Source organism: Panthera onca, chromosome C2, assembly GCF_046562875.1.
Source record: "Panthera onca isolate mPanOnc1 chromosome C2, mPanOnc1 haplotype 2, whole genome shotgun sequence".
Classification (NCBI taxonomy): Eukaryota; Metazoa; Chordata; class Mammalia; order Carnivora; family Felidae; genus Panthera; species Panthera onca.
Genome location: NC_138347.1, coordinates 42,588,389 through 42,607,272, shown reverse-complemented (window position 1 = coordinate 42,607,272; position 18,884 = coordinate 42,588,389). Strand labels below are relative to the sequence as shown.

The following is an 18,884-nucleotide window of genomic DNA, read 5'->3' as shown; positions in this document are numbered from 1 at the left end:
TGGCAAAAAAATTGAACTCTCCTTGGGTAGTGTTTTCAAATAATATAATTTGGTAGAGTAAAGATCTAAGAATCTATTTTTAAAAGGCATTATTTTAAAATTAGGTAAAATTAGAATGTACACTTCAAGAACAATACTATTATGAAATATACCTTAAACCATATAAATATGTCCTGTTTGTGTAGTTCATGTTTGTCAAGTAAATCAACTCCATTTCCAGACACAATTTAAACAAAGCATCTATAGAAAAGTGCACAGTCAATATCATAATAATTAAAATTCTTATAAGTTTTAGAAAAATATAAAAAGTTAAAAACTTAGGTTATAAATTCCCAAGAGTTCCCCTTCCATGCACATGTATCTTACAAAAAATGTTTAGGATACAATAATAAAGACTATTAAACATATAGTAAAGAAAGTGTGCAGAGTCCATTGGCTCTTTTTCTGAAGAGGTTTTCCTTCAGGAATATGCCTATGAGCAGGACTGTAAAAACCAGAGTCAACAGTAACTCCTGCTAACTTGATTCAAATGCTCATCCCATCTATTGGTCATTTTCCTTCCTTTTTTTTTAAACCATGAATAACATGGATAATTGTCATATCAGCCAGGTCTTTGGCTATTTATCTCACTGAAATCACTATGGTTATCTTGCCCCAGTCATCAATGCTTAGGGTTTTTCTTCTTTGAGAAGGAAGGTCTTCTAGTTGATCTTGCAGATCTTTAAAAAGCTCATCACATGACTCGGTTATGAAACCACATCATGAGCATCACTGTTAGGCCTCTGTCGCGCAGACAGGGGAGGCAGTGGCTTCCCATAGAAATCTAAGAAAAGAAGGGATACCAAAAATATAAAACAAATGTGGTAAATCAAAATTTTTGATACAATTCATTATTTACCAACCAACACTTTAAAAGAGTAGAGCACTCTGACTTGGCAGGAGCAACAACAGGTGAGGAGAATAGAGAAAAAAAAAAAAGTCAAAATTCCAGAAAACTTGAATAGATTCAAAACACAACCAGTAGGATAAATTCCTGACTCTAGGTCATAAATTAATCTCCACTTGATTTAATAAAAAGCTATATCTTATATATATATATATATATATATATATATATATATATATATATATATACATACATACAATTGTTATTTCCAATCACACATTCATTTGCATTAGAACAAACAAATAACAAATATTCAAAATCTATGGAAAGTGTTGCCAAGGCCCTGGTAAGTCAGTATGTGTATAATCCATGTTCTCATCCAATGGCTATTACTTCTAGGTATTTTGGGAAAAGAGTTAATTATCTTAGTTTTCTGGTAAGTCGTAATCTTTTACAATGATGATTTACTATTAGTCAGTGATTTAAGACATATCTGATACAAAGAAAATCTTATTTTATATTTCTTAACAAGTTTCTGTCCCTTAATTATAAATTGGCTTAAATTTAAGAGAATATGTAAACCTTCAGGAGCATCTGGGTGGCTCAGTTTGTTGCGCATCTGACTTCAGCTCAGGTCATGATCTCAGGATTCATGAGTTCAAGCCCTGCATCGGGCTCTTGCTGACAGCTCAGAGCCTAGAGCCTGTTCTGGATTCTGTGTCTCCCTCTCTCTCTCTGCCCCTCCCCACTCACACTCTGTCTCTCTCTTTCCCTCTTTCTCAAAAATAAATAAAACATTTTTAAAAATTTAAGAATATGTAAACCTTCAGGAAGTAATTCTTTCCTAGCCTATTACCTTAAAATTATTCTAGAAGCAAAGATTTTTAGGATCACTTGAAATAAATATATTAAAAATGTATTACAGGTCTGTTTCCAGTTTCACATATGTGGAGAGTTTGGCTAACTAGCCCCTCATGCAAACAAGCACATGCCCTAGATAAGAGCCTGCAAGGTCACAAGTAAATGTAAGTTCCTGATATGACTTCCCCAATGCCCTTTGTGACCAACAGTCTCCCTCACCTTCCAGGGCCTTCCGTGAGGTAAGACTATGGTGGAGCTTCTACACTCTTTTGTTTTGAATTCACGAAACTGGCCTTAGCATGTCCCCCAGTTCCTACAGGTCTCTCTGCTTGTACCCTGCCTTGATCTCCCCCTGTGGAACCCTCAAGGTATGCCATATACTTCCTCCAGAACCTGTGAGTAATAAATTTCTCCCACTTTGATTTCTCTTGTGGTCTTTTTGAACCAAGGCTTACCATCTAGCACCCAGGGGCCCTACTTAACAAATGTCAATTTAACAAAGTCATAACAGCATTTAAGGAGATTGGAAGTCACCACTGCATGCTACAAGAAGTAAAAAAAGCTGAACAGACTAAAAAAAAAACAACAATTTGTCTCAGATCCTTAAGGGGGGTAAGTCATAAGACAAACCACTGCCCCAATACCAAAGACAAACTGGCAAATATAGGGAGTCTCAGTTTATCAGAGCAGACATTCATGAATAGAATCTGTGGAGGAAACCAGTGCCTGGTAAGAAAACCCGAACTGTAGTGATGAACTGCTGGAGGCTTAGTACACAGAAGTCTGAGAATAAAAGACTCCAGGGGGACTAAGTCATAAGAGGATCTCCACAATACTGTGAGATTTATCTCTAGGAACTTGAACAAATTCCCACAATAAATACGGGACAAAAGTCCCCTCCTGCTTCTGGCAAGAGAGGGGAAAAGAAACCATTTAGAAATACCCCATGGCACTCTGTTCTGGGGCACAAGACCTGCTGTCAGGAGAAACTAGTTAACCAGAGCCTAACCTAGTGGGGTATTATCAAACCCTAACTGATCTCAGGAAGGAAATCACCAATTCCAGCTGGCTCTATCCATTCTGTGCATTCCTTTTCAGCAGAAAAAAAAAACTGAGAAACTTTTGTGAAGTTCATAGTCCAGAGGCACAGGCTCACTAAAAGACTAAGATCTAATCATAGACATATAGAACACTTCTCCTTCTACCACACATCACTACCATATTACTAAATGCCAATTTGTAACAGTTCTTTTCACCTGGGACATCATGTCAGGCTATCAAAAAAAAAAAAAAAATAATAATAATAATAATAAAAGAATACAAGGCATTCAAAAAGGCAAAACACCCAGAATTTGAAGAGCTAGATCAAACATCAGCAAAAGACGTGGCAGGAATGTTGGAATTATCAGGCCAGGAATTTAAAACAACTATGATTAATAGACTAAGGGCTTTCATGGATAAGTAGCATGCGGGAACAGATGGCAATGTAAGCAGACAGATAGAAATCCTAAAAAAGAACCAAAAAAACCCCCCACTGTTATAGAAATGAAGGATGCCTGAGATAGGCTTATTAGTAGACTGGATGCAACTGAGGCAAGAACCTCTGAGCTTGAGGATAAATCAATAAAATCCTCAAAAACTGAAAAGCAAAGAGAAAAAAGACTGGAAAAACAAAACAAAACAAGAGAACATCCAAGAACTGTGGGACAAGTACAAAAGGCACACCTTATTTATAATGGGAGTATCAGAAGAAGAAAGAAAAAAGAACAGAAGCAATATTTGAAGCAACAAAGACTAAGCCTTTTCCCAAATTAATGTCAGACATCAGAGCACAGATCCAGGAATCCAGAGAACACTGAGCAGGATATATGCCAAATGAACCACATATAAGCACATCATTTTCAAATTACAGAAAATAAAAGAAAATTAAAAATCCTGAAAGAAGCCAGAAAAAAAAAAAACACCTTTCCAACAAAGGATCCAAGATAAGAATTACATCCAACTTTTCCTAAAACACCGTGCAAGCAAGAAGAAAGTAAAGTGAAATATTTAAAATATTTAGAGGAAAAAAAACACACCCACCTAAAATTCTGTACCCTGCAAAACTGCCCTTAAAAAGTAAAGGAAAAATAAAGACTTTCTCAAACAAAAACTGAGGGAATTTATTGCGAGTAGACTTGCCTTGCAAGAAATGCAAAAATTAGTTCCTTAGAAAGAAGGAAAATAATATAGGTCAGAAACTCAGATCTACATAAAGAAAAAGCATTGAAGAAATAAGTAAAAGTAAAATGAAAACACATTTCTCTTATTCTTAAATGATCTATAAAAGTTTGTTCAATGTATTTATGTATATAAACATATTTATCTTATGAATGTATGTATACATACATATATACACTTATGCATGCTTATATATATACGTCAAATGAATGACATCAAGGCACAAAGAATAGGAGAAAGGAATTAAGATTATTTTATTACTGTAGGTACTTCAAGTACCCATTAAATAATATAGTGTTATTTGAAAGTGGACTTGGATTGGTTGTAAATGTAAATGCAAACTCTAGAGAAGCCAGTAAAAACGGTAAAAAAAAAAAAAAAAAAAAAAAAATTAGTATACCTGATATGCTAAGAAAGGAGAGAAAATGGAATCATATAAAATGCTCAATTAAAACCAAAATATGCAGGGACGCCTGGGCAGCTCAGTCGGTTAAGCATCCTACTCTTAATTTTGGCTCAGATCATGATCTCATGGTTAATGAGACTGAGCCCAGTGTCAGGGCTATCAACGCAGCGCCTGCTTGGGATTCTCCCTTTCTCTCTGCCTGTCCCCACTTGTACACATGGACTCTCTCTCTCAAAATAAATAAACATTTCAAATAACTAAATAAATGAATAAAACGACAAAAGGCTGAAAAAGAGTGAAAGACAAAAATAGGAACAAAGAATGAGGGCAACACATAGAAAACAGTAATGGATATGGTAGGTATTAATCCAACTATACCAATAATCACTTTGAATGCTGGATGGTCCAAATTCAACAATTAAAAGGCAGACAGTCAGAGAGGATCAAAAAGTACGATCCAACTATAGGCTATCTACAAGAACACTTTAAATATAAAAATGTGTCAGCAGAAAATGGCTTTTCAAGCAACTACAAATTCAAAGCAACTAGTAAGCTGCAAGGATACCCTAATAAATCTTAATGTAATAGTATAACATAATGAATTAAGAAAGGTATGGATTTGAAAGCTGGACACAACTAAGTTCAAATCCTAATATTGCTACTTGGTAGCTACGTGACCTCGGGGTATAGGTTCCCTGTGCAAAAAAATGGGGATATCACTGCCCATCTTACAAGGCTTTTAGGAGAATGAAAATGAGATAATGGTACCTGAAGTGCTTAGCAACAAACCAGGAACACAGAGCATACCATTAATATTATTGCTATATCATTGTTATTATTTAAATTAAAACAATTATTTTTTAAAAATTTTTTTTTTCAACGTTTTTTATTTATTTTTGGGACAGAGAGAGACAGAGCATGAACGGGGGAGGGGCAGAGAGAGAGGGAGACACAGAATCGGAAACAGGCTCCAGGCTCCGAGCCATCAGCCCAGAGCCTGACGCGGGGCTCGAACTCACGGACCGCGAGATCGTGACCTGGCTGAAGTCGGACGCTTAACCGACTGCGCCACCCAGGCGCCCCTAAAACAATTATTTTTGATAAATTTCAAGTATGACTTTTCTTATTTCTTATTTTCAAAATTAATGAGAATTTTAATACATTAACAGAACTCACAATTAAACCAGAGTGAATATAGTTTCTAATATGGTATATTTAAGTTTATTAAACAACCAAAACTCCAGGGGTTCCTGGGTGGCTCAGTCTGTTGAACATCCGACTTCGGCTCCGGTCATGATCTCAGGGTTCATGAACTCGAGCTCCATATTGGGCTCGCTGCTGTCAGCCTGTCAGTGCAGAGTTCACTTCAGCTCCTATGTCCCCCCTCTCTATCCCTCCCCCACTCATGCTCTCTCAAAAAATAAACATTAAAAAAAAAAAGTACCCTCCTACAAAGAAAAATCACATACACATGGCAAGAAAATATCTTTTTCCCTCCCAAGAAATTATTTTATTTTTACAATTCATTTTGTATTATTTCTTTGCCAGGAAATAAAATCATTCATACAAAGTAGGTTTCTTATTGTCTTAAATGTAGGGAATATATGTTGATGTTAGTGCCCAACTGATAGGATCAACTTAATTGCTAACACATTTTTATAAAGAACGTCAAACTTTTTAAACATGAAATTGAAGAGTAGTAAAACTACATACAAAACTTTATCTTCATTCACATTTTAAGATATGAAATATTCTTTAGTGCATTTGGTATTTTTAGCTAACAGAATCCTTGATATATTTCCCATAATGTACGATACATGTTAATGAAGTATGGATTGAGAGTGTTTACATAGTAAATACACATTCTCTTTTTAAGTCTCTTTTCTCAATGCCTGTCTTAACTATTACGCTGAGCAAGCATTATAGACATTAGAAAAGTAAAATGAAATTGCTATCAAGGTAAATGTCTATTATCAAAGAACAAGTAAGAATTTGCCTTAAAAATTCCCAATATAACTATAAAAAATTGTTTTCCAACCGAGTAAGTTTTAAGTGCCAAGCCAATAGCAGTTACCTTTTAATTACTACTCTAGTTCATCATGTATCTTTTGTTTACTTGCCATTAACCAAGTGCAAAGAAATGTGTACCAAGCTAGAGAAGAGAATGCAATTTTAAAATTTGCAGCTATCAGCATCTCAGATGAAGATCTTATGATAAACCTTAAAAAATTATTTTTATTACAATTTTTAATTATACCTGTTTTCTTCCCTATTAATGAAAGCAGTTGATTGTACTTTTTTTTTTTTTTTTTAACCCAGGTTATGTATACTTAGATTTAAAATTTATGGGAAAGGGGCACCTGGGTGGCTCAGTTGGTTGAGTGTCTGACTTCAGCTCAGGTCATGATCTCACAGTTCATGGATTAGAGCCAAAGCCCCGTGTCGGGCTCTGTGCTGACAGCTCAGAGCCTGGAGCCTGCTTCAGATTCTGAGTCTCCTTTTCTCTCTCTCTCTGACCCTCCCCTGCTTATGCATGTGCGCTCACTCGCTCTCTCTGTCAAAAATACATAAAGATTAAACAAAATTTCTAACTTATGGTAAAAAAACAATAAAAATATTTTAAAACTTGTGAAGTTACAGTGTTTTCTTCTCTGCTCTGGGAAGCTACATTTATTGATACATACTGAAAGTTAACTAAATTATTGGAATATGGTGATCTTAAACTTAGCTGATTTATTACAATTCTTTCTCATGAGTTCTAATTTTAAAACAAACACAGGAAAGTGAGGATGAACAAAACAAAATAACCTTCTCAACCCATTTTTGACCTTTTTCCACTTGCCCTTAACTAGCTTCCCCCTGCATGCTACCATTACTTCTTTTCTCTTCATTCTATAAAATTTCTCTCAGAAACAAGAAACTATCATTCCTTCCCACATTCATTCAGTAAATGATTACAAAGCATCTATTACAGGCAAAGATTTCATACTGTGTGATAACAACTGAAAAAAAAAAATCCATCTGCAAACCCTCCACCCACCAGGGTCCCTTCTTTTCTCCTGAGTTCTTGAATCTTTCTGGTACTGATTGGCCAAAAGACATTTACAAATAAATAAGCCTACAGACACCTCCAAACCATATCTCCTTCCTCAGGTATTTTCAGTCTTAGAGACAGCACCAACCTTCTAGCCCCTTGAATAAATAATCCTCTATTCCTCTCTCCCTCGGCCCATACATCCACTCATCAAATATTAATTACTATAATTAAGATATTTCCAGGGTGCCTGGTTGCTCAGTCAGTCAGGCATCAGAATTCGGATTAGGTCATGATCTCACTGCTTGTGGATTTGAGCCCCGTGTTGGGCTCTGTGCTGACAGCTCACAGCTTGGAGCTTGCTTCAGATTCTGTCTCTGTCTCTCTGTTTCTCTCTTTCTCAAATAAATAATCATTAAAAAAAAAAAAAGATTTTTTTCTGCGTACATTTTTTACTCTTCATTCCAATTTCTATACCTCACTTCTCACTGTGACTGTTACAACAGCCTCCTAGATGGGATCTTGACCTCAAGTGTGGCCACCATCAGGTCTGTACTTTCCATTGAGACAAAAAATTATTTTCCTAAACAATACACCTAGTAACACTACTTCCCTGTTCAAAAATGTATAGTGTCTCTTGGAAAATTATAACAAGTCCAGACATCTTAACATATGTGTAAGGGACTTCACAGTCTGACCCAAAGCCATAATTCCAGTTTCAAAACTCTTTGAATAAAAGTATTTTATGCAGTTTGATATAATTTCAAGTTACATGATAATGCTTTTCTAAACTTCTGATTTTTCTTTTCCGCTAGTAAATGGATCTCCATAGTAAACCAAGTTCTAGATTAGGTAAACAGAGCTATCAAAAAGGGAACTGGGTATTTTATTTATTTATTTTTTTGTTTATTTATTTTTGAGACAGAGAGAGACAGAGCATGAGCGGGAGAGGGGCAGAGAGAGAGGGAGACGCAGAATCCGAGGCAGGCTCCAGGCTCTGAGCCATCAGCACAGAGCCCGATGCGGGGCTCTAACTGGTCAACCACAAGATCGTGACCTGAGCCGAAGTCGGATGCTCAACCGACTGAGCCACCCAGGTGCCCTGGGAACTGGATATTCTTGATGGAGAACTTTAATGAGCTACACTATATATAATTACACTTTCGCATTCTAGAAACATTTTATTGCAACAGCCTGACCTGATGGTCTGAAATCAGAACTTCTGCCTGTTGTACAAAGCAGTTCTCTATACCCAGCTTCCCTTTCTCTTTCCAAATGTGGATTTCTAATGCCATATATTGCCTGGACTACACCTTATGTTAATTTCATCCAAAGAAAACTGTTTTCTAGAGTCAATAAGTCTTTCGTAACTTTCTATTTAGCTGAACTTCATTTGGTTTACTGATTTAGTCTCTGATTTTACAAACTGTGCTGATTTTTACTTCATTCCAATATTCAGCAGCTGAGTCAACTTATTGGAAGCAGACAAAAAACAATTATGAAGCATTATCACTGAGTACACTGAGCATATACAGGACAATGCTGTTTTTTAATACTAAGGATAATTGTAATTTCTCATATTTAACTTAAATTGCTTTAAAACTATCCCCATTCCATAACAATTTACATAATTATGTAATGGATAAACATAAACTATGGTTATTTTTACCTCTGTATTCCAAAGTAAACAAATTATATAGAGCCAAAAGTCACTAAAGAATAAAAAAATTAAATAAAATAAAAAGAGTAAAGTATAATGAAAAAGGATGGTTGTGGATTTGAAAGGCTTCCAAAAATAAAAGTTTGTCAAGGTAAAGAAAAGTGGATTTAATATGTATATTTTAAAACTGATCCTTTTGCATTACCATTATGACGTGTTTCACCAAGAGGCTCAAGTTTTGGAAGTCTAGTGACTTTGGGGGTTCCCCAGCCAACTAAAGAAAAAGAAAAACATTTTAAAACACTGTTAAACAATGTCTCTTTAGGCCTGTTGAGAGGTTCCCTCCCTTGACAGGAATGTATATATTTGATGCCAGGTCATATATGTATGTTGAATGACACAGTACTGAATAACCACAAAAGCATTTGAAATAGTTTTTATTGAAAAATGTAATTATAGGCTGGTAACATCTCTTTTAAGTTTTTACTTTAGTTAAAAATATAAGCATCTTCACCACCATCAAAAATTACCTTAGGCTACTATTCTAGCTTCTAGCCAAGGCTAAAAGAAATTTCTTCTAATAAGTGAAATACTAGAAATGAGTCTTGAAATAATTCTCAAAGGAAAATATTACCACCTAAAGCCTTCTAACAGGGCTAAAAGGACACCACAAATATATACATTCAGATATTTATTGAGCACGTATAGTATGTGAGGTACTATGCCTAGTGCTGAAAAATTACAATTATTGTGCAGTTAGTATGTCTTAGTGTTTTACATGCAATATTCCTTTTAATTCTCATAACAACTTAGAAGGTCAGTATGTAAGTCGGAAATATATTGGAAAAATTCACACATCTTGGTTTTAAATGTTAACTTTCAGGATGAAAGATTCAACTATTTAAAACCTTACATTAGCCATCCATTCATTAAACTTAAATTCCTTTCAGAAATCTGGACAATGATACTTCAAATAGGACCTGAATTCATTCTAGAAAGTGCTGGTGTAAAGTGTCCTTATTAATTTTACTTTTTTTTTTTTTTTTTTTTTTTGCTTTTAGGAAACATTTTTTTCTGATTAAAAAAGCAATGATAAATTTTGAACAAAAGAGAGAAAAGAGCTTTTCATAAATTCACACAAAAATAAATATACTGAATAAAACTACAAAATTTCTTTATTTTTCTTTACCATTTAAAGCAGTAAATCTAAATTCAGTATCAATATCAATTTACTCACCAGGAGGAGGAGGCGGGGGTGGTGTTGGACTCTTAGGAGCAGAGTCATCTGTATTAACAGGTTCTACACGGTGACTCCTTTTTATTCTTAGTTTCTTAGTTTTCTTTTTGCTGTTATCTATAAGAATATAAACATTGAACTATATGCCTTTGAGAAAATGTAAACTTCTACAATAAAAAAGAATGGAACTAGACTACTGATATTATCATTATCATAAAAACAGATCTTCAAACTTTGGAAATTGTTACCAGTAATGAAATGTGAATCTGCTTTCACTAAGCATAAAATTTTAAATGATTCCTTATTGAATTAATACTTAATGAATATGACACAAATGGAAAAAAGCCTGTATTTTAAGTTTTATGAGAGATTATTCAGCATACAAAAAAAGTTCACATTTCCAAAAGTAACTTGTATTTTTTCCAAATGTCATATCAAGTAAATATAATTGTCTAATTCCAGGCATTCTCATGAAACTCAGAATGGCCCAAGGAAAGGGGAGAGATGTTTATTTGTCTCAATAGAATATATAGAATGATTCTAGGTATAAATAATCCAAAATTAATCCTTTGAATGTGAAAAAATACCCTAATCAAACTTAAACACGTTACCCATTAAAATAACCCCCAGACAAGGTATGCCCAATATAAATAAATATATGTAACCAAAATCACATTATTGGACATTGCAGAATCGGTGTTCTTTCTAAAAAATAACTATAGATTCTCACTTAAGCACATATAAACAATTTAAGGACATCTATGCCATTAACATGTAAATTTTAACAGTGTAAACCGTATGGCCATGTAGTTAAATAACCAAACATCAAAGTTACTAAAGTATTTTAAGTGACAATCCCAAACTGCTTAATTTATATGTATGTAATACATTTTATAAATTGGGAATTATCTATTATGTGAGAAATAACCAACATTATGAAATCTACAAAGCAATGAGAAATATAAACATTTTTAGAAACACATACTTTTTCTAAATAAAGTAGTGTCATTTGAGACATCTTACTCCACAGAGAAACAAAGACATCGTTTTACAATTAAATTGTAAGCTTTACAGATGAGAAAAAGGAAAGAGAAGGTCCAGAACTATATGGTATTTCAGGATGGGCAGTGGCTCAGGGTCATGAAACAGCACAGGATAATGGGCAGATGATCTGTCCCAGCTACAGACAAGACATATGATCTTAACAAGCTCCTCAACCTCTCCAAGTCCCTGATTTCCTATTCAAAATAATGGGAATAATATACCCTAAAGTTATTTACATTAAATAATATAATCCTGCATTAAATAATCTAAGGTATCTGAAGCCAGGTTCTAAAGCACAAAAATGTTACTTATTACTATTATAGTTATATGTTTGACTATCTTAGATCTTCTTCCTACACCGTACTTTCAAATAATCTGCCAAATATTTTTCTCTTTAACAATGTGTAACTGTTCAAAGTTCTTTCAACATATTGGGAGGCCACTTTAAATCTACTTTCTGTTTAACTCTGTTAACAGAGCTACAAGGGTATGAATATGGCTGCCCTAACTTCCCAACTTACAAAAGGTATAACTTTCAAATCTAATTTTTTAAATCTGAACCTCAGGGATTGAGATCTTATTTTTATAATGTTTCTGATACCATACAAAAATTCTTTTTTAAGATTTATTTCCTTATTTATTTATTTAGAGGGAGGGAAGGAGAGAGAGAATCCCAGGCAGGCTCCACACTGTCCGAACCATGAGATCACACCTGGGCTGAAATTACAGTCGGACACCTAACCCATTGAGCCACCGAGGCACCCCAAGTATGTACAAAAATTCTTATATACAATGGAACCATAGTGCTAGCCAGAAACTGCAGGGATGTATGATTATTAGTTCATACGTCAGGCCCCGTGCTAGAAGAACTGTAGGGTTATTTTTGTTATAAGTACTAAAAGCCCTGTGGGAAAAATATGATGCTTATCCCCACCTTAGAGATGAGGAAACCAAGACTGAAGAACAATACACTGTAACATAACAAATATCTCGATTCTATCCCAAGATGTCTGATTCCAAACACAGGCTGTCTACAAAACCAAAGACATGAACTTCCCGTTAAATCACAAAACCACTTAGAGAAAACAAAGCAATTATGAACTGAAGATTTTGTATAATATTAAAATAGTAGGAAAATGGCTACTGGCTTTAAATACGTTCATGGGGCATCTGGGTGGCTTAGTCAGTTAAATGTCCGATTCTTGATTTCGGCTCAGGTCATGGTCTCACGGTTTTGCCTTCTAGCCCTGCATCGGACTCTGCGCTGACCGCACAGAGCCTGTTTGGAATTCTCTCTCTCTTCCTCTCTCTCTATCCCTCCCCCCTTCACCCACTCATGCTTTCTCTCAATCAAAGTAAATAAAATAAAAACTTTGAAAATGTTCAACTGAGTAGGTCTGCATTCTATGGAAATAACAAGTCAATAAAAGAAGTGACACTGATTGCAGTATTATGAAGCTTAAAATAAAACCCAAATAAAACTCCCTAAAAGAGCCTTAAAGGTTAAATATATTTCAAGGATTCCTGGGACTATGTGCTATATTCCAAATTTATGAAACAAAACTGAAAACAGAATTTTCTGCTGAAATTCACTTCAATTGCAAAGGATCACATTTTAAGGCATCATGAATAAAAACATAAGTTAGCAAATTAAGGAGAAACTAAAAACCATGAGAAAACCATGATAAATAATGCATTTGGAGACAAAAAATATAGTACATTTTTTGTGAAAATAATCATGACAAATGATAGATGTATCATTAAACTCTGTGTATATATGTGTGTGTGTGTGTGTGTGTGTGTATACACATATATATACATATACATATATATATATATATATATATATATATATATTTTAATATATTTATCACCTAGATTTGTCACCTGATTCTGATGATCGCTGGTCTGTATCATCTTCATTCTCCAACTGCTGTGTTAATGCCTCTTTATAATTTTCAACTATTCCAAGCTCATTGTTTTTTTGGCTATTGTCACTGATCTGGCTCTGTGTCTCTATTTGCTCATTCTCCGTTTTATGTTTCGGGGGGCAGCCATCACTGTCTTTCTCCATACTGTGTCTCTTTTTGTCTTTTTCAAGTTTTCTTTCATTCTAACAAAAATGAAATATATCACTTTTAATATAAAAGTTGTGTATCTAAGACAGTTTTAAGGGAGAAATCAAATAATCCAAACGCATTCTGTAACTTCAGGGCACTGTGATATTTTTATTAAAAAAAGCATTTGTTGAATATATCATTAAAGCATACTAATTGGTAAACATGCAGAAAACACATATAGTATAAAGAAAGAAAACAAATAATATCTGTAATTCCACAATCAAGAGATGATCTCTACTTGGTGCATGATCACTAAGAGGTGTTTTCTTCTCCTACCCCACATATGTACAGGTACACCACCCACAAACATACATGTGATTGAATGTCTCTCTCTATATGCATATTTATTTTGTGCATTTGTTTTTTAAACAAAAAAGAATTTAAGTTTTTACTTAAGAATGTATATTTCTTTCCTTGTCAACAAATATATGAAGTGCTTTGACTAGTACCTGACCCATGATAAAGTGTTAGCTATATGTGTTAGCTATTACTACTTTCATCAATTACATTATCATTTTCAAGGTTATAACATAATTTACCAACTCCTAATCAGTAGACAAATTATTTTCAATTTTTCATTATAACAAATGCAGTTATGGAATTCGTTTTTTAGAATAAATTCCTAACAGTGGAACTATTGGATCAACAGGTAACTAAACACTTCCCTTCAGAAAAGCAACAGTGAATTTACACTCCAGGCAAAAGGTTAAGAGAGTGACATTTCCCCATATCTTTTTCAATCCCTGTATACCATTTTCTATCTTTTACATGTCCACCAAACTAATAAGTACATATTTTTACCTTAGTGTTAGTTTCATTTTTTTTTATTGCTAGTGAAAATGAACTATCAACTACACTTATTGTCATTTTTATTTTTACTTTTATCCATAGTAACCTAAAACCTTTTTTTTTTTCCTCCTAGATTCTCATTATTTTCATAGGAATTGCTAAGGGTTTGTTTTGTTGTTGTTTTTTTTTTTTTTTGTCTTACGTGTCTCAGATATTTTTCATTAGGGTTTGTTTAGAGTTTTTTGCTTTTAGCTTTGTAGAACAGATCTTTAAAAACAAATATAAGACCTATCTATTTTTCACTTTATGATTTGTGGCTTAATTGTCCTACTTTAAAAGTTTTCCTTCTCCAAGTATATGCAAATACTTAACTATATTATGTGCTAGTACTTTTAAGGCTACTTTACACATTTTACACATTTAAGTCTTCTGGAGTTCAACCTGATATTTGCTATTCATTAATTTTACTTTTCCAAATGATTGTTCAGTTATTCCAACTCCCTTTTCTCTCAAATATAAAATGTCACCTTTACCTTACCCTAAATGCTCACGTATAATTAGGTTTGTTACTATTTGTACTATTGACAAGTCTCTTCTGGAACGAATACTTCACCATTTTTTTTTTTTAATCTATAGTAAATTCAAAGGAATGCAAGGTGATTCTCTAAAATGCAAACATTTTGAAAGACAAGTTTAACGGAAGGAAAAAAATACTTGCTCAGTAAAAAGAAGACTTCAGGTCATTTGTTTTCAGTTACTTCATTTCTTTACTGATTATTTTCTTAAAATTAGCACAGTTTAAAAGCATAGTAACTTTCCGCATGCCACTAATTAGTTCAGGGACTTTCAATATGAGGTATGCTACGCTGGACACCGTATTGTTCACATCTTTCTATTGTGAAAAATACACTGGTGATAGAAGCACTAAGGCCTTCTAAGTAATTTACAACCATGGTGCTATAAAATAATTGGTCATTATCCACAAGGTGAACTTTATTACAAATATAGAGTAAATTAACGTTTCAAAGTGCAAAGTCAAACTTGATTTCCTGGTCTACCAATATTTTTTAAAGAACATACAACAAAACTTGGAAAACATGGTATTTAATAGGCTAGAGATAAATCAATAGGTCAAGTTATTAAGACAGCTTTAATGTACTTAGAAAAGCATATACTGAAGGTAAATGTGGCGGGGTTAATAAAAAGATTAAATACAATTAACCTTCTGGTATCTAAGCAACCCAAGACAAAATATCTCCTATTACCAATTATTCTGCAAAATAAAGCAATACCAAAACTATCCAATCATCTTCTTACCTGTGGAGCTGCCTCCCTCCTCAGCAGCAGCCCCAAGGAAGAAACAATCATCCACCTTTCCAGATGAGGACCTGTGTGGAAGGAGGCAGTGACAGGGGAAGAGGAATGGAGAACATACAGGTGGGACCAGAGAGCCAGCTGCCACATTAAGCTCTGAGTGAATGGAGAGCAGATTTAGAAAGCTCTGCCTCGAAGGAGGCATGGCTGCGGATGGTGACTGAAGCAGGGCCAGCGCAAACTCTGGACACCCAGTGGAGAAATGAAAACGAAGATAGAGACATACAGACACACATACACAGCTCCTTCTTCATGATTAAAATCTACAAGTTAATTTTGGTAAAATTTCTGACAATCAAAATTAAAATAAATGATACTCATATATAGGAGAACTTATAGTTTCCAACATTCTTAAGTATTCTGGGAAAGTAATTAAAAAATCATTTACATACTCTAAAATGCATCACAGGCATCCAAATATTACTTTAAAGAGATAGCAACAGCAATACAGGGACAAAGTGTAAAAAAGAGTAAATACAGCACTATCCTATGAAATAAACGACAAAAAAAAAAAAAAAAGATTTAGCAGGACAGTAATTATGGCAGTTGCCACATTCAATCTTCGTTTTCATTCTCGGTTAATTCAGGAGTCATCTCTCCTTTTTTATATCAGATCAAAAAGTAAACTTTACGAGGAAAAAAAAGCAGTAAGCCTTTAATCCATCTCTCTCATTTAATTTCTTTTAGGAATAATCTCTGGTGAAACACTTCTCCCCACCTCCTTTCTCAACTTCTAACTTTATAACTTAAGATAGGAAAAATCACATTTGCCACCATCCGTACCTCAAGGATGACAGATGCGATTGGCTGGAAAGGATTAACAATAATTGGTTCGGAGTCCAACTCAGCCAGGCTGCTGGTTCCATTGAGTTCCGCCTGCTCTCGTTCTCTTTGTTCTCTATTGTTTGAGGGAAAAGTTTTGGAATTCCTTATGAGAAAACGCTGAACCATGTGTAAGAACATTTGTAATCGGCTTAACGCTATTAAATTTAGTAAGTTAAACATCTGGACATGGCTTTCAATTACTAGGAGATTTTCAGAAATCCTTACTTCTGGTAATAGGCCCCTAGCCACGTGTAATAATTGGAACTTTTTATTTCAAGTATAGTTGACCCACAATATTACATTAGCTTCAGGTGTACAACATAGTGATGTGACAAGCCTATACATTATGCTATGCTCACAAGGGTAGCCACTGTCACCATACAACACTATTATAATATTCTCTATGCTGTACCTTTCATCTCCATCAGTTATTCATTCCATAACTGGAAGCCTGTACCTCCCACTCCCCTTTACCCATTTTGCCTGTCCACCCCCCCCCCCGCCCCCCTTCCCTTGGCAACCACCAGTTTGTTCTCTGTGCTTCCGGGTCTGTTTCACTTTGTTTTTCATTTGCTTTTTAGATTCCACATATAAATGAAAACATGGTATCTGTCTTTCACTTATTTCACTTAGCAGAATACCCTCCAGGTCCATCCATGTTGTTGCAAATGTAAGATCTTGTTCTTTTTTATGGCTGAGTAATATTCCACTGTTAATCATTTGAATTTAAAAAAAAAAAAAAAAAAGGAAATGCTGACAAAAATAACATTCTCCCTATGACTGACTCCTTAATGTCAGTGGTAGTTGTTAATTAATTTTCTACGTGCCAAAGGTTTATATTCACAGATTTGTTAATTTCTCTCCCAAACAAATGCTGTCATTGATGTTAACAAATAAGTCCTCTTGTTAACAGCCTTCTTCAGGGTTGTGTCAAACTGTATATCACATATGGACTAGATAACAACTGTTGCTGCAAAGAAGTAAAGAAACTATAAAACTAAGTTGCTCTATATCACTCAGATTAAGTATTTCCACATGAGTTACTACTGAAACATACACTATCTCTGTGATTCATAGTTAATATTGCCCCATACATGAAGAATAATAAGCTCCTTTTTAAAATGAGTAGCTGGATGTTCACCATAAGTGTGGTCACCATCTGTCAGCATACAACTCTATTATAATACCTTATATGTTCCCTTTGCTGTACCTTTCATCCCTGACACTTACTCATTCTGGTAACTGGAAGTCTGTACCTCCCACTCTCCTTCACTCATTTTGCTCCACCCCCAACCCCCTCCCCTTTGGCAACCACCAAGCTCTGCTTTTAATTATAAATTAATATACTAGGGTCCCTCTGTAGAGGACTTCCTTGGCAGAAATTTGCCCCCCCTCCCCCCGCCATTTTTTAATGAGTTGTCAAGACTAAAAATCCTGGCCAGTTATATAAGAACTGTGTTGTGTCTGTTTTACCAAGTTGATGCCAATCCCTGGGGCTTCTTGATGTCCAACTAGCTGGTTTTTCCCTGGTAACATAGATATGTCTTTCCAAGTCTCTATAAAACAACAAAGTCACTGAATATTTTAACTAATGTTTCCATACAATTCTGGCTCCTCTACTGTACTACTGCATGTATTACGAGCAGGGACCATATCTGATTCATCTCTGTATTGTCAGTTTCTTATGCTGAATTCAAGACAGAGATATTACTCAATAGATTTGTTGGAGTGAAAAAAATAAACAAGTAGCTGAAGACAGAAGAATAAGTATTATAGATCTACAACTACACTGTAAGTATGGTAATATGAATGCTCATTACTATGACATTTATTATGCTCTATTTTGGAAATATATATCCTTTCATTCTAAACCTAGGAAGCCAAGAGTTAGAGATTTGCAATTTATTACCTCTGTGACTTTGGACTTATATCTAGATCTTTAAGCCTCAGCTTTCCCATAAATGTTTATAAAAATATGTACTTCATAAGGTTGTGCAAAGTACTCTGTATGTGAAAGTACTCTGTAAATGAATATACCTACAGGATGGTAATGTTATTCATTTATTAGTAAGCAATTTCAGGTTTCTGGCACTGACATATTATTTTCAGATATCAACAACAGCATGTTTTACTATTTTTCAAAAATATCTGAACCTTTAATTAAATAAAAAGTTTTTTCGTTTTTTTAATAACTCTTCTCTAAATGCCACTTTTAATTCCAAAGTCTCTCTGCTCAACAGGAGAGGCCTCAGACCAGAAGTGGCATGGCTAGGAAAAAAGGAGGAAAGGAGAATGGGTATCACAAAAGCCACAACATGTCCTAACATCATCTAGAATATCTTTTTTTTTTTTTTTAATGTTTATTTATTTTTGAGACAGAGAGAGACAGAGCATGAACTGGGGAGGAGCAGAGAGAGAGGGAGACACA

The 18,884-nt window shown here is 34.5% G+C and overlaps 1 protein-coding gene across 3 annotated transcripts in view; it reads right to left on the bottom strand.

Moving 5' to 3' along the window:
• Positions 1-552: 552 nt before the first annotated feature.
• ARL13B (ARF like GTPase 13B) overlaps positions 553-18,884 on the bottom strand; it is a 67,947-nt gene continuing 49,615 nt past the window's right edge. The window contains exons 6-11 of one of the 3 annotated variants that reach the window (XM_060640211.2): positions 16,415-16,529; positions 13,236-13,461; positions 10,305-10,421; positions 9,273-9,341; positions 6,448-6,525; positions 739-823 (exon numbers count right to left, since the gene is read on the bottom strand). In XM_060640211.2, coding sequence (XP_060496194.1) covers positions 6,458-6,525; positions 9,273-9,341; positions 10,305-10,421; positions 13,236-13,461; positions 16,415-16,529 — 595 coding nt within the window. In that variant the 3' untranslated portion in view covers positions 739-823; positions 6,448-6,457. Of the gene's footprint in view, positions 824-6,447; positions 6,526-9,272; positions 9,342-10,304; positions 10,422-13,235; positions 13,462-16,414; positions 16,530-18,884 lie in introns of all 3 variants that reach the window. The other 2 variants (XM_060640209.2, XM_060640212.2) reach the window with 2 other exon arrangements.